At 44.6% G+C, this 14381-nt stretch overlaps 1 protein-coding gene across 6 annotated transcripts in view; it reads left to right on the top strand.

Annotated features, from left to right (window-relative positions):
• LOC144717905 (uncharacterized) overlaps positions 1 to 14381 on the top strand; it is a 64549-nt gene that overhangs the window by 2640 nt on the left and 47528 nt on the right. For 4 of the 6 annotated variants that reach the window (XM_078593699.1, XM_078593700.1, XM_078593698.1 and 1 more), the window contains one exon: positions 5646 to 5845. In XM_078593699.1, the coding sequence (XP_078449825.1) occupies positions 5646 to 5845 (200 nt within the window). Of the gene's footprint in view, positions 1 to 4494; positions 4839 to 5645; positions 5846 to 14381 lie in introns of those variants that run through there. The other 2 variants (XM_078593701.1, XM_078593702.1) reach the window with 2 other exon arrangements.

Genomic DNA, 14381 nt, shown 5'->3' with positions numbered 1-14381 from the left:
CGCCACCGGCCATCAACCATCAAGAGCCCTTCCGGCCATGACGTGCCCGGTTCCCAATATTCGCTTCCTTTCCTTTTCCACCGGTCAGATTGACGCTTCTGAATCGAGTTATGTTTCTCTCGTACGGGTGTGCCCCGTGCTTCATCTCGGTTTGGAATTCCGTTGGGTGTTTGTTGTTTTGTAGTGGAGGAGCCATTGGTTTGAGTAGTGCCGCATTTGCAAAACATAACAAACCAAAGCATTTGCAAACCATAATATGGGGAAGGGGGAGGGACACGTGTAAAACTGGGTTAGGAGATTAGCCAAGGACTGTGTTGTTGGAAGTGTGGCGTGTTGGTTGTTGAGATGTAGTTATTGTCGAGGTTCCGAAGCTCATACCATTAAGCAGTTATTTATTTCCCAACTCTTGTTTGCCAAGAGGCCAGCCTCCTAGACCTTTGCCTGTGTTAGCATTTACGTGCGTGTGTGCTATGGCACACACGTGCCCACCTGCGTTGTTACAACACGTAGGCTGTTATGAGCTTTTATTTTTTGTGACCCTTAAGTGCTTTCTATCGGCTGTGTGGCGACACACTCCACGGGAGGCGAAATGTTTGGTTGGCTGATGACGAAGATCGTGTAATTTGTACTTGGCACTAGAGTTAAGTTGCGTTTCTTTAGGATGACCCTACCTAGGATGCAAATTTGAAAATTTGGATCGTGGAGGTTTTTTTGGGTTATGGGTAATATTGGTCGCGAAAGCTCGAAAATTTCGGTCTACCCATTTTTGTGAGCGTAGGCTTTGCTATGTGCCAAATGTCAGCCTCCGAGCACGTCTAAAACGTCTTAAGAATTTACATTTATAAGGATGGTATATGGTATGTATGCTATGTGATTGATGCCAATTATTTACTCATGGTGTATTTTTTTCCGGTAAAAGCCTCACCGAGTCTCAAGACTTATTTCAGGAGGGTCCTGCTCCATCGGAATGTTTGGCCAATTTAGTGCATGTGGGAAGGTAACTCAATTGCCTGTAGAGAACCAACCACACATGACCTTGTCAGCTCATTCACGATGATGGGACCGAATTAATCTCTGCTATAGTTATTCTTGGCCAGCAATTACCGCTTTCTGCAATCTCAAATCCTTTTCCATATATTTTACCATTGTGTCTGTCCACCCAGTTTTTTTTCTTCTAATTTCTGTATTTAGCCACATACTCGGGGCAAACATTCAAAGTTACACACGGGTGGTGGGTGAGTTCTCCAGCTCAGTTGCTCCACATGCTACCTCTTGGACATGTCGCCAGCCCAGTTGGTTTTTGGATTTCGCAAATCGCGAAATGATCTCACTATTCCTTGCTGCCAAAATTTGTCTGGAACGCAGGCGTGCACCACAAGCCAAGTGAAACTGCGTGAAAGTTCACTTGTGTTTTTGCGTTGCTACGCAGACCAGTGTACACTCGTGCAAGACGGTGAGATATTACTTGAGGTGTTTGTTGCAAGTGACTCCAGGACCCGTATTGAGAGAACGTGCCTGAGAGTTCGTTCACTGTGGAGAGATGGAGCTAGGGATCGGTTCATGTGCAGGAACTGGTGATGGTTTGAAGGAGGCCTTCATCCAGCAGTGGCTTGATCATGGCCCAGCACCTCCGATGAGCATTGGTTGGCTACGTTATGGTGCAAAAGAAGTTCAAAACAAATACGTACATGTTCTCTTGGTTCTTTCGGTAAAGTCACGTAGAAGGGAAATAAAAAAAATAATAAAAACATAATAAAATACAATTCTCACGACGTTTTGGCCACAACGCAAGCAGCCGTCCTCAGGTGAAGAACAGGGCTGTCGGAAAGACAGCGTCTGAATGAACACCACCAAGCTTGGCAGCGTATATTTAAGCTGGGTTAGAGGAGGAGGGAGCCTTGACAAAGGATGATGACACCTATCAAACCACAGTGGAGAAGGGACATTTTTATTTTAAGCATCTACATTTATATTTCTACCTGTCAATTGGAGATAAGATATCTGCGTAGATCAGGAATATCTCCTTTTTAAGAGCTCCATTGCAACGTGATATTTGCACAGCACATGGTTGATACCACACCGGAGGAATCTCACACACGAGACATTTAATAGTCATGATGACAATATTTAAATTCGCCCTTGTAAGCAAACTTTGCGAAGATGATAATTAGGGCTTAAGAAGTGAGCGGGTTAAACATGAAATAAAAGAAAGCAAGGCATATATTTGGCAGATGTCTTTGGCAATGACACACAAGCAATAAACTAATCTCCACGTTCGTCACTTGCACTGCCAGATAACGGTAAAACGCGTCGTCAACTTTCGCTTGTCCAGGTGCAATACATATGTACACGAGGCAATACAAACATGTGTTCACCTATGTATGATGGGGGTAAAGCGTTAGAATTTGACGTCTGTTTTAATTGCTTCTCAAAGAAATCGGTTTGGATGCCGACATGTTTACGGTCACATTGCCACCGAGTTTCTGACCCTTGTGAGAAGCAGTCATAATTATATGGGTGCATAGATGTTGGAGATCACACTACATATACATGAATGTCTTAACCTTTGAAGAAAGCTATCATGTACACAGTTTTATAAAATCAATACCAAAAAAACCGTAAAATTTTGCGTACAGAGGATTTTGCCAACATCAGTTTAAAACTGTTTTGAAGTGTACTTACTATACGGCACCCACTGTAGAGTGCAATGTCCAACTGTAAGTGGGTCACACCATGCTCTGAAGAATGGCCATTGCTTATGATGTTCACTCATTTATTTTCGAAGGCAACTCAAAGACGCACGGGGTGAAGTTTTTTTTTTAATCAACAGGGTTCGTCTAAACCAGGGGTCGGCAACCAAAACAACAACAACAACAAAGTTGTATTTTTTTCTAATTAGATAAAAAAAACTATTTCAAGAGCCACCAATGCATGTGAATACAAGACGGGTGGTCCTGAACAAATAACGTCACGAAGCTACCATTAAAGAGCCGCAGTGTAGTCCTCGAAAAGCCGCAGGTTGCAGACCCCTGGTCTAAACCCATTGATTAACATTCACCAAAACATTGCCATTGCTGCAAGTGAAGGCAGCGCGATTGTGCAATTCCGCATGTTTTAAAGTGGGCACACCGCCAAGCGATGCCAGCCGCTAGATGAGAAAATGGAACGCAGCACGAGGAAGCGTCACATGGTGATTGGATGGGCTCGGGGAAGTAATGTTTCTACTTCCAGAAGCCACTTATAATGCATTTAGATCCGTATAGTATGTGAACGGAACCACTGTACAGATACAGTGGGCGTATTTTATAGAGGCAGCCTGTGACAGAGACAGAGGAAAACATGGTCTTGCGTCTAGACTCGAGTCAACAGTGTGGATGGCTGGGATATGGAGCTCCAAATTATGAAGACATCAGAAGAGAATGTAACATCCTACTGAGAGCAGGTTGACTGGGGACAAAGACTTGGTTGCAAATTGCTGGCCTTATGATCGCTGGATTGTTGAAATTCAGATTAGTTGTTGGCCCATCCCCCTCCCCCCCCAATCATAGGATTGTGGAATTGCCATTGCACTTCTGTCAACACAAAAACACCGTTCGGTATTTGAGGGTTAGGTGTGCGATGGTGAATTGGTTAGTCGATTTTTTTAAATAGATGTTTAAGGCCGCTGATGCATGCATATATTCCCGCACATGAGAATCGATTTGTTTAACGTAAACGCACATTATTTAGTCGCGTTACATTTGGCCCAGCAGGGCAAATAACACCGTAAAAAATTATACACAAAACTTGGAAACGACTCAAAAGAGATGGTCAAAATGAGAATTCCCGAATAGAATCGTGACTTTTAATTATTTTGCTGGTGGGAGGCGTGGGAGGGGGTGTACTGCTATACTCCTTGGCATTTCTTTCACCGTGAGTGCGCCAAGTGTAATAATGGTAAAGTTTGTGAAGCTTCCTTTGTTCCATGTTTATATTTAAACGTGACATTTCAATCGCAATACACGTACTACACTCACATTGACACCCTTATGCCGTGTATATGTAACATCACAGGGGTGTAACAATGCATCAATAAGACAGTTGTGAAGTTCATGATGCATGTGTTGAATTGGCATGCATGGCATTGGGCATGTTGCAGTTCCTACGATGTGTGCAATGGGTTCGCAACTATTTTTGAGTAGAATCGTGGCCAATCGCAACAAGTCATTGAGTCGTGAAATGTTAACTACCACGCCGGGTATGCAGGAGGTCGTGGATTCGATTCCGACCCTGACGCCTGTATATGCGTTTACAGTATTTGGCTGCGAGACATTTCCACGTGATAAGCCGCTTCATTGAGCTGTCATGTATCACCAGGTCGCTTCTGAAAAAGAGCTACATAGCTAATTGGGCCTTACCTGGTAAAGTAAAAAAAGTTTGAATAATAGTCTATTTTAGTTTAAACAAGTGATTGAGGGGTGGCCAAATCACGTTATTACCACCCCCCCCCCCCAATATATAGTACACGCATGTATATTGAATTGTCAAAACTTACACTGCTTGAAATATTGCTGTACGTAATTTTCGGTGCATCGGAAATGATGTCATTCTCCTTGCTGCCATTTGTGCCCTGTTTGTGTCGCACCGACACAATCATAACATAATTTTTTTTGTCAACACGTTGTGTGCATTACCGACTTGCAACACGATTACCAGTTGTGTGGGCACCACCACCGCCCATATCTGTCTCTGGCTTCGCAAACGTTATCCTTTTTTTTATGTTTCGCACCCGCTGATCCAGGCGCTGGCGAGGGTCGTCTTTATGTGAAGCGTCACTTCGAGAATCACGCGGGGGCACAGTATGTTGAACTTCTTTCGCATTTTACGTAGCGAACCGTGCTAATCGGAGGTGCCAACTGTACGTAGATAGGATAACCTCCATCGTTTGGCGTAAATTATTTTGGCAAGGTTTGTGCAATTGGGCGGTTTAAGACGTGTATTAAAAACAATATTTAAACTAAACAATTTCGATTTTACCAGGTAAGGCCCACTCGGCTATATAGCTCTTTTGCAGAAGCGACCTGGCGACAAATGATAGCTCCACGAAGTGGCGCATCACATGTAAATGTATAGCAGTATTGCCAAGTGGCAGCAGATTTTATTTTTAAGTCTCGGAGGCTCGGGTTTGTTTTTCCACACTATAAAGCATCGTGTAACAGTTGTTCACTTTGCTTAACCCTCACGACTCTACGTCGGAGCACATTCGACTCTGCAGGGCTGTGACGCAGACCTGATTTTTCAACGCGGCCATTGCCGCTCATCTCTTCAGACAGAGTGCCATGTGTAAATTGCACTCGATCTATAAATTTGCATTGCGATGCCCACAGTATTGCCTCGACACAAAACAATACTTTTTTTGATTAAGTTGAAGTCTGTTGGTCGTCCCATCCCTGACGAAATTGGGAAACGCAGCAGCCTCCTCTGCGGCGTTCGTAAGCCGTTGCACAGAAACAACAATTTCTGAACTGCACAAGGTTGTCTGAGATGCGTCGTTTGCTGCTCGTGTATTATATTCTTTTTAGCGCCGGCAAAAATCGCATGGCCATTTGCGCGGATGCACTCCCCCGGCGTGCGAGTAAACCGAGCTGTTGTCGTGCCCCGTCCAGATCTCCCTGCTGAACGGCTTCGATTCGCCCGAGCTCATGGAGACGAGGGAGAACCCTCGTGGCAAGGAGCCGGCCGACGACGCAAGCGGCGTGGACGACGCCGAACCGATCGCCGACGGCCAGCCGCCCACGAAGCCAAGCCTGGGAGCGGACGGATGGGGGAGAGCCGTGTCCTCCAGCATTGATGTCCCCAAGTCCAGGTAGAGAGCTTAATTTTAGTGTGTCCTCCTGATTTTCAGGCTTGCTTGCCGTGCCATCGCATTCGCAGCACCACGTCTGTTGACCACTCATTGATATGCTAATTTTTTCTCTAACCCTCCTCCCTCTCTCTGCCTCCGCCCCCCCCCCTCTGTCTATTTAAGGCCACCCCACAGAGACGATCACCTCTCTCTGTTACCTGTGTTGCTCTCGCTATGTATCTTGGTGATATCTGTCTGCTAATATGTCTGTCTATAGTTTTCTGGTTAGATTTTATGTCGCTATTTCATTATACCTGATGATTGCTTGTGTTGCAATCGAAACGTCGTATTCTATTATTTAATTTAATTTATTATTTTATCTTTAGACGTGACTTAACCGAAAGAAACAAATAATAGAGAGCTTGTGCTGGTGCGCGGCACGTGCGTTTTTTTTTGTTAAAGCGAAACGGGGGGATTGAAATGTTACGCCGCGCACGCAAACGTTTCGCGTGTCGGTCAAAATGGTTTGTGCCACCCCTCCCCCCCCCTGCTACCGCGGTGTGGGTTAAATGCTTGGTTCGTCACGTTATGTCAGCTGCTAGTTCTAGTGATGGCAAGACCCCCCCCCCCCCGCTCGGGCACGTTGAATGTGTTGTATTGCTTTGTGCGGTATCAGAGTCATTTGCGTCGTGCGGTGTGGCAGTTGTTATTTTTTTTTGTTTCAAGAGTTATTTTTACGCTTAGTGGTTTGCTGCTATGTCTTGTGCGGCGCTGCGAGATCCTCGATGAATGTCACGATAGACTTTAAATTGGGCAGCCTTCGTACAAAAATCAACTTGCGCGGACGTCACAAAGTTGTTAGCAGTATTCTTGCAGAAGCGAGCAGGTGTGGACGCTGCACTCAGAGATGCGATGTTGTACCACGTCGGAGCGTGTTGGGACATGCGGGTGCACACTGTTTGGCCAGCAATGGATTTATTTTTGTTATCTCACCCACAATCGCATTTGACAAAATATATTTATCCAATGAAATGCACGCGGTAAGAATGCATTTTCGAACAATAAAATATGCAGCCAGGCTGGACTTGATGCTCAATCGGAGTAATGTTTCAATGTGTGCTGATGAGAAATTCAGTGTTTATCCGAAAAACTGACAACTCCTACCGAGCATAAACTAAATTAATGTATCGTAACGAGGCAGCACAGAAGGCATCCGTTTTTGCTGGCATTCTGGATTCTTGAATCAACATCTACCCTGCCAAGGTTGCTGTAAGAAAAGGTGGGCCCAGTGTTCAAAGAGTGATTGGTTTACAAAGTCTGTATGTGATTAGTTTGATCGTGACACATTTTGTTTGGACCAGTCTTTGCAATTCATATTGGATCTATAAAATAACGCACTTCAAAAACACCTTGAGGATAAAGATTGTTTAAGTCGGTAGCTATGTTTTACAGTGTACGCTTGCCATTTTTATAAAATGTGCAGCATACTAATTACACTAATTGTGCATGCTCAAGTTTTAACCGAACAGGCTATGGCTCCCGTAATTTTGATTTGGAATAATCTGAAGTCGTTAGCTCAATGCACTGAGTGACAACTGGACTAGTTGTGAGTCCCCCAACCTCATGAGCAACACTGCTTCGGGAGGTCTCCATCCAGTAGTGGATTAAAAAATCAGCTGCAGCCATGATTATTCCACTGCTGGATGAACGCCTCCCCAAACTGTTACCATCTCATCATTTTTATTTCCTAATTATTGGCTCCATGGAGCGATGCATTCCTCAACGTAATTAGCTAAATGCTCTGGAATAACAAAACAGAAGTCGTGCAACAGTTTTGTTTTTGGGGAGAAATTGATTTTCAACCGCAGGAAATCTGTCGCTGCGTAAACAGCCTTGTTCGATGCCGTGGTTGTCCCACTAAAACGATGACTGCCAGTCAAAAGTTATTGAGCAGAGAGTGATTGGGTTTGCATGGGATTGTCGAGGCCAGTCCGAGCTGTACAGCATTTTCCACACTTTGGATAGAACTCTGGAGAGAGAGAGATAGTGTGCGTGTGTATATTTCTAAATTATGAAATGCAGACATCAACTCTGTCAGGGTGCATATCTCTGCGATTAGTTCTTTGGACACGAGTCTTGCGTTGCTTCTTCAGTCGGGTGTTTTTGCCACGGTCTCTTGTCATTAGTTTCCTTCGTGTTGTGTGTTTGGATTCAACAGTCGCTACACAATCCTGTATCGATACACGCCATGTACCGCCTGCGGTCTTTCGTCACCCAATATTTAATTATATATGTTTTATATAGTAACGTCATAATATGCAACTGCGTCGAACAGCAGTGCTCAATCTGCAAACACAGAGGCGCATAGACATATATACACACACACATGTAAAGATGGTTTCAGCCAATGAATGAGTATACACGTACGAAGAAACGGGAGCACGCGTAGAAAACTTGCAATTTTAAATGAAAAGGTCCACAACTTGTAACTGTTAATGCTCGTTTGTGATCACAAGCGGTGGTTCCCCCCCCCGCCACATCATGCTAAATACCATGCCATTTTCAACTTCCGTATTCAAAGTTTGGTGTAGCGAAGCAGTCGAGCACAATGTAGGTGTGACCGTGCCAGGATTTGAACTGCGTGACCTCTCGCATTAAAGCCGCCCTCCATTCCATGTGGTTGGCTTCTGCTGGAATGACCTCGCTTCTGTCGTGGCAGATAATCACTTGAGCGTTTTGCCTCGCGCTCACAGGAAACACTTTTAAGAGGAAACTTTACCGCGTCAACTTGTATCGCAAGGCAGCTCGATTTGCGAGGGTAACATGCAATTATGACCTTGGCCGTTTTAAACGAATGCAGGCGTGCGATATGCTTGCGTGCCGATTTCCCCAGCAGTGTGTGAAATAGTAGCAGGGATAATTGAAAAAGACAGAAATTAAAAACTGTAAAACTAATGAACCCAGTATGCAATTTCATAATGTGTGTGTTTTTACCCTTTTACTTTCAGAAGCTCGCACAATTGATAGTTATTTCAATAAAAAAAACTTAAGGAGAGGGTTCATACTCTTAGGTTTTTTCGGTAAAGTCACGTAAGTAATAAAATAATAAAATAATAATAAATCACGACGTTTCAGAGGCAACACAAGTCTCTGTCTTCAGGTGGGACCGTCACAGCTAAATTTACTTGATACAGTAACGAAACGTCGTGATTTATTATTATTTTATTTTATTATTATTTTTTTACCTACGTGACTTTACCGTAAAAACCTAAGAGTATGAATCCTTGCATTCACGAAAGCTTCGAATCTGGAATTAAGAAGAGGGTACCTTTCTTTTCCTTTTGGCTGTCCGATTTGACCATTTTTACATTTCCCACGAGTGCTTGAGCCCTATTAGAGATTACCGCCGTGTGACATCGGTTGAGCTCGATTTTCTAAATGCAGTTGTGTCCATCACATACATGATTAAGCCTGGCTCTCTGGCTGTGTGTTTGGTGTGGGAAGCCGTGAAGACAGGGTAAATGAACCCAGTGACCTGGATTCGATCCCCGGCTCTCAGTGGCTACAAACATAGTAAATGCAACCTGGCCTGTGCCCTCCTCTAGGTCGAGTTGACTTTAAACGAGACTATGGTGGCCGTGCGTGGTTCTGACCACACCAACATCGAGTTTGCTGTACCAGCCTCGGAGTTTGAGCCTTATTCTGTTTAAAACATTGACTGTGAAAACATATGCTTGACCTCGCGCAGGATATTATTTAGTGGTATATTCTGGTGGCAGTTTGTACAAGAGCACGGGCGCTAACTTTGCCGACTTCTGCTCAAAGTAATTAATTTTCACAACTAATATTTGGCTTGCCAAAAATTGCCCCAAGTCGTCCGTGAAACTTTCCAATTTTATTGCGCTGTAATAATTCTCTCCGTTGCATTTGGCCTCTGCAATTAATGAGCCCTTGTACTATGCTTCGCGACATAATGCCGCCACACCAAAATAATCTCCATGCAGAGTTCAATTAAACGCTTGCAGTAATCCTTGGTGTCACTTTGTGGCTAAAAATATCTTTATATGCCCTATGAAATGTAACCAAAGCAGTTTTGAAATATTGGCAGCTAATTTTACATGTTCTATCCTAAGGCCATTGAATTTGTTTAAATAGTAATTACCTACTATAATCACCCAGAAATGTCTGTCCCGTCCCGCGCGTGACGTCACTTAATGAGGCCCACCCCCCGCATGACGTCACTCCACATGAGGCCCACCCCCCTCATTCATATTCATGCCCGCATGGAAATTTACACTAACGCACAAGAAGGTCGCTCACTCCACATGCCGCACCCCTCCCCTCATTAATAATCATGAGCAGGTGACGTTATGCCACATGCTGCACTCCACAATAACCATGAGGGAGTGACGTCACTCCACATGCCGCACCTCTCCCCAATAACCATTCGCTGGTGACGTCACTCCACATGGGGTAACCCCCCCCCCCCCTCATTAATAATCATGAGCTGAAGAATTTTTCTCTTGAATATTTCAGATTTACTGCAATATACACCCGTCCTTGGACGGGCAAAAGAGCTAGTAAGTACTGTATATATTTATCCACGGTAACCTCAAAAAACCAGAGAGGGAGGGAGGATGGGGGTCATCCCAGGGATGTGTGGCCAATTCTGTTTGAGTGCTGCTGTTGTGCCGTTTTTGGCATTGGCACAGACAGGCGCGTGTGACGCATGCCAACGTGCACTTGATTTATCCGCGTGAAGCTCGCCGAAGCCTGCTATTGCCTGCGAGCGATGTCGGGATTGTCGCGATATGGCGATACCGCATTGTAACGTACAATGCAAGATCCACTGTAATTGTTTTGTCCATTTAGCAAAATATCACGTTGCGATTATCGTTACCCGCGTTGATAAAAATGCGGATTTCATTTCCTGCAAAAATATGAAACGGCACCCGATTTCTTTTGAAGTTTAAAATTATTATCCCTTAAATGCCTACGAGCTAAATGAGTGTTTTCACAATGTTTTTGGAGTGATTTGATGGCATAGCAATTAAGACGTATTAATTTTTGTCATTTCCTCTCATTGTATCTTGTATAACTTGACAGCGTGTGCATTAGACGGTAAAAGTACAGTGATTTGAAGACATACTGCAGGCTTTTTTTTTAGCGAATTGCAGTTTAAAACTCTGTGTACAGTCATCCTCATTACTGGATGTACATCAAATGAAAAAAACAATGAAATAAGTGCTAAATACAATTTCTAAGTTTCGGATAAAGTAATATCTGTTCAGCGGGTGAGTTATTCTGATTTCCCAGATTGTATCTGTGACTTCCTGGATCTTGTCCTGATGTTTAACGTAGTTCCAAATGAAACGTCTATCGTATCGCTAAAATGCGGTTGCCGGAATCGTTATTCAACTTTAACGGTGAGCCGAAACTAATAATTAATTTGGCGGCGTTAAATTCATCAACACGAGAACTTGTTTGACCATGTCGGGTGGTGGAGGGTCTTAACGACACAACTTTTTTTTCATATCATGGGGAAATTATATCCCATCAACACTCCAAGTGATCTGAGGATGTCACGTCACTGGCAGGTGACAGCCAGAACCACAAGCCATTCCCTTGTCACTCTGACCCTGTGGAGGGGGTTGTGTGTGTGTGAATGGGCGGCACGTGGCGCGTCTGGGGGTGGGCCCTGTCAGTCCATCGCGTTGGCAGCCCACTGTTGTTGTTTGTCTGCTTCCCGTTACAAAAAAAGAAAAGCGGCACCATTTGGCTCTGTTAAATATTCACGCTCGTAGCTCGCGTGCGATTTTTAAATACAGCCATGAAGTTAAAACATTGGCCTACGTACATAGTTAGCCGTATGCACGATCGCGTTGTATGCAGTTCGCTGTTCGTAAACACTTGCGCATAATGGCACAGGGCTCAACTCGTGCTGTATTAGACCATATTTCAACGTATGCATAATCGGTCTTGGGGACAAATATAGACATGCGAGTTAAATAATACTATAATCTTACCTATATAATCGAGCCTATCATGGGACTTTTTTGCAAGTATCACAGTATGATCTCAGCAGTGAAGCATAGCCTCGAGTCTGATTAGCAAGTGGATGGAGATTGCCTTTAAATACCAGGTGGTGCATGCTTGGGCTGCGCGGTGGAAAGGAGATGGCAGTGCAGCAGTAGATTCTTGACTTTGTGTGTGGGAGCTTCGTCCTCCCTTCGTGTGTGTCCGTTTTCTCCGGGTATTCTGTTTCCTCCTACAAGCCAAAATGGTCATTCATAGAATTGAGCAAAAATAAAATTGCAAGCCCACCCCCCACCCCACCCCAAGAAAAAGTGTCTCAATCGATCAGGTCTACCCATTGACACTTCACTTCTCTTGACACTTCATTTTGCTCGTTGGAGCCAGTGCGGTGCGATAAAGGCCTGGCGTGGGAAACTGACACCAAATGATTGTAAAGGCAATTGCACAACAACGTTTAAACGTGTCCGAGCTCATCGACACAATTTTCACGGGCACTATCAAAATACAATCTAAAAATGGCGTTTTACGGAGTGACGCGCACATCGGAGTAATGACGATGAAGCTCAACTCGGCGAGGCTCTTCCCATGTGGGGTAAGTAGTAGTCGTGTTAAATAAGCAGAATAAGAAGTGGCATTGTGGATTGCACGCTGCCCTATGAACTCGGCAACTTGCGTTCAATTGCTGGTCAGTAGTGAGTAGTCTCTAAACTAGCCCTGACCCTCCACTCACCCCCTCCCCCACCCACTCACCCCCTGCTCCCTTGACATTCCTCCAACCTGCTCCAACCAGCAAGGTTGAATGAAGTTTTGTCTTATAACCGCCACGCTCAGGAAGAAATTAATCTAGTAGCAGATGCTGAATATGATTACACTCATGTGGAGTAAGTTCAGCCATGTTTATATCAAAAGAAGTGTGCTAAAATCAGAAGTTGTCCTTTTGCCTTTCCTTGATCCCTTTGAGTGACCTCTTATCCACACAAGAGGGTGCTACGATCTCCTGGTTTAAAGCAGTCAAGTGATATTTGTAGAGATAACCATCACATGGCAGTCAAACAAAGGATGTAATTTGCAGAGCTGGAAAGTGTACTATTATTCCTGACAGAATTAAGTAAATTTCATGCAGTAATTGGTGAACTGGGTGAGAACATCAACTTTTTGGACCTCCGTGTCTAGTTTATTAATGGGTGGCTGAAACGCAGTTTTGAACCCATGGTCTCGGTGGTGCCAGTTCATTGACTCCGACTCTCAGCTGCCCACCTTTGACTCGTTTTATATCAAGCGGAAGGCAATGTGTCTCTATGCTCAAATGATCAATTGCGTGGTCCAGAGCCACACTAGAAATGATGAAACTGTTAACTTTTTATTTTCAGGTAAGGCTCACTGAGCTATGTAGCTCTTTTTCAGAAGCGACCTGGGCAAAAATGATAGCTCAACGAAGTGGCTTATCACGTGGAAATGTTTAGCAGCCAAATACTGTAAACACATTTTGATTCTAAAAGTGGAGGGGGAAAACCGGAGGTCTCAGGAGAAAATTCCACGCGAGCACGGAGAGAGCATGTAACCTCCAAGTATACAGGAGTCGGGGTCCGGATCGAACCCGCTACCTCCTGTATGGCAGGCGAAGGAGTTAACATCTCGCCACTGTGGCGGTGGTGTGCTGTCGTAATCGTCTCACTGTGCTTTTAATTCGGTGGCTGCGCATAGCTAACATTTACCAGTGGCAAGTGATATCTGAACCGGTTGCAAAGCACTTCACATTCACCAACCTGCACCGACCAGCCCGGTGAAGTAAAAAACCCTCGTTATTGACGAGGCACAAGGAAGGCCTTCATCGGCGAAGATGTGTGGAGCTGCTACGTGCGAGACAGCTCCTCGTAAATGTGCAGAAGTTGTAACCAGCGTCAACGTGGCATGTTGGGTAATTTTATAATATGGTTACGTTCATGTTGTCCCCAAATGACGTTTGTTTTTATCGGTGTTCTGGTCTTTGTCAGGCAGTGTACTTGAGAAACACATCCTCTTACCAAAAAAAAACCCGATGGGAGTTGTGTGGGAAATTGTGGCTTTGGCAAGTAAACTGATTTTCCTGGGCCAGGCCAACAAAAGCACCCTTATTATCGACCATTTTTAACTATTGTGCTTTGTGTAATTACCCGATGACCATCTAATTTTAGGACCTTATAAGGAAGTACGGTTGATAGATGTAAATCTGTAAATATTCCTTCTTTTTTAGGAACACTTCTCCCAATGTCTGTGCGTGTTTTGTTTTTTCACCCAATCTGACCATGCACATGAGAGCGTGTGCTGGAGACTGGAGTATTGGAATGATGCTGACTTGTTCCGGCTGCTGTTCCCGACCTGCATTTGGCCTATTGCGTGACCCGTGCATGGTACGGCAACTCGGGCGACGGCAAGTTTTTTTTTTTGGGGGGGGGGGGTCACGCGCGGCTCGTCGCTTCCCCTTGGCTGACCTTGCCCGCTGGGAATTCTGCGCGAGAGAACCTCGCGGCTGGAGGAGGAG

This window comes from Lampetra planeri, chromosome 4 (assembly GCF_965212315.1).
Source record: "Lampetra planeri chromosome 4, kcLamPlan1.2.h2, whole genome shotgun sequence".
In the NCBI taxonomy this organism is placed as follows: domain Eukaryota; kingdom Metazoa; phylum Chordata; class Hyperoartia; order Petromyzontiformes; family Petromyzontidae; genus Lampetra; species Lampetra planeri.
Note: the sequence above shows the minus strand (reverse complement) of the source record. Positions and strands in the feature narration are given on the sequence as shown.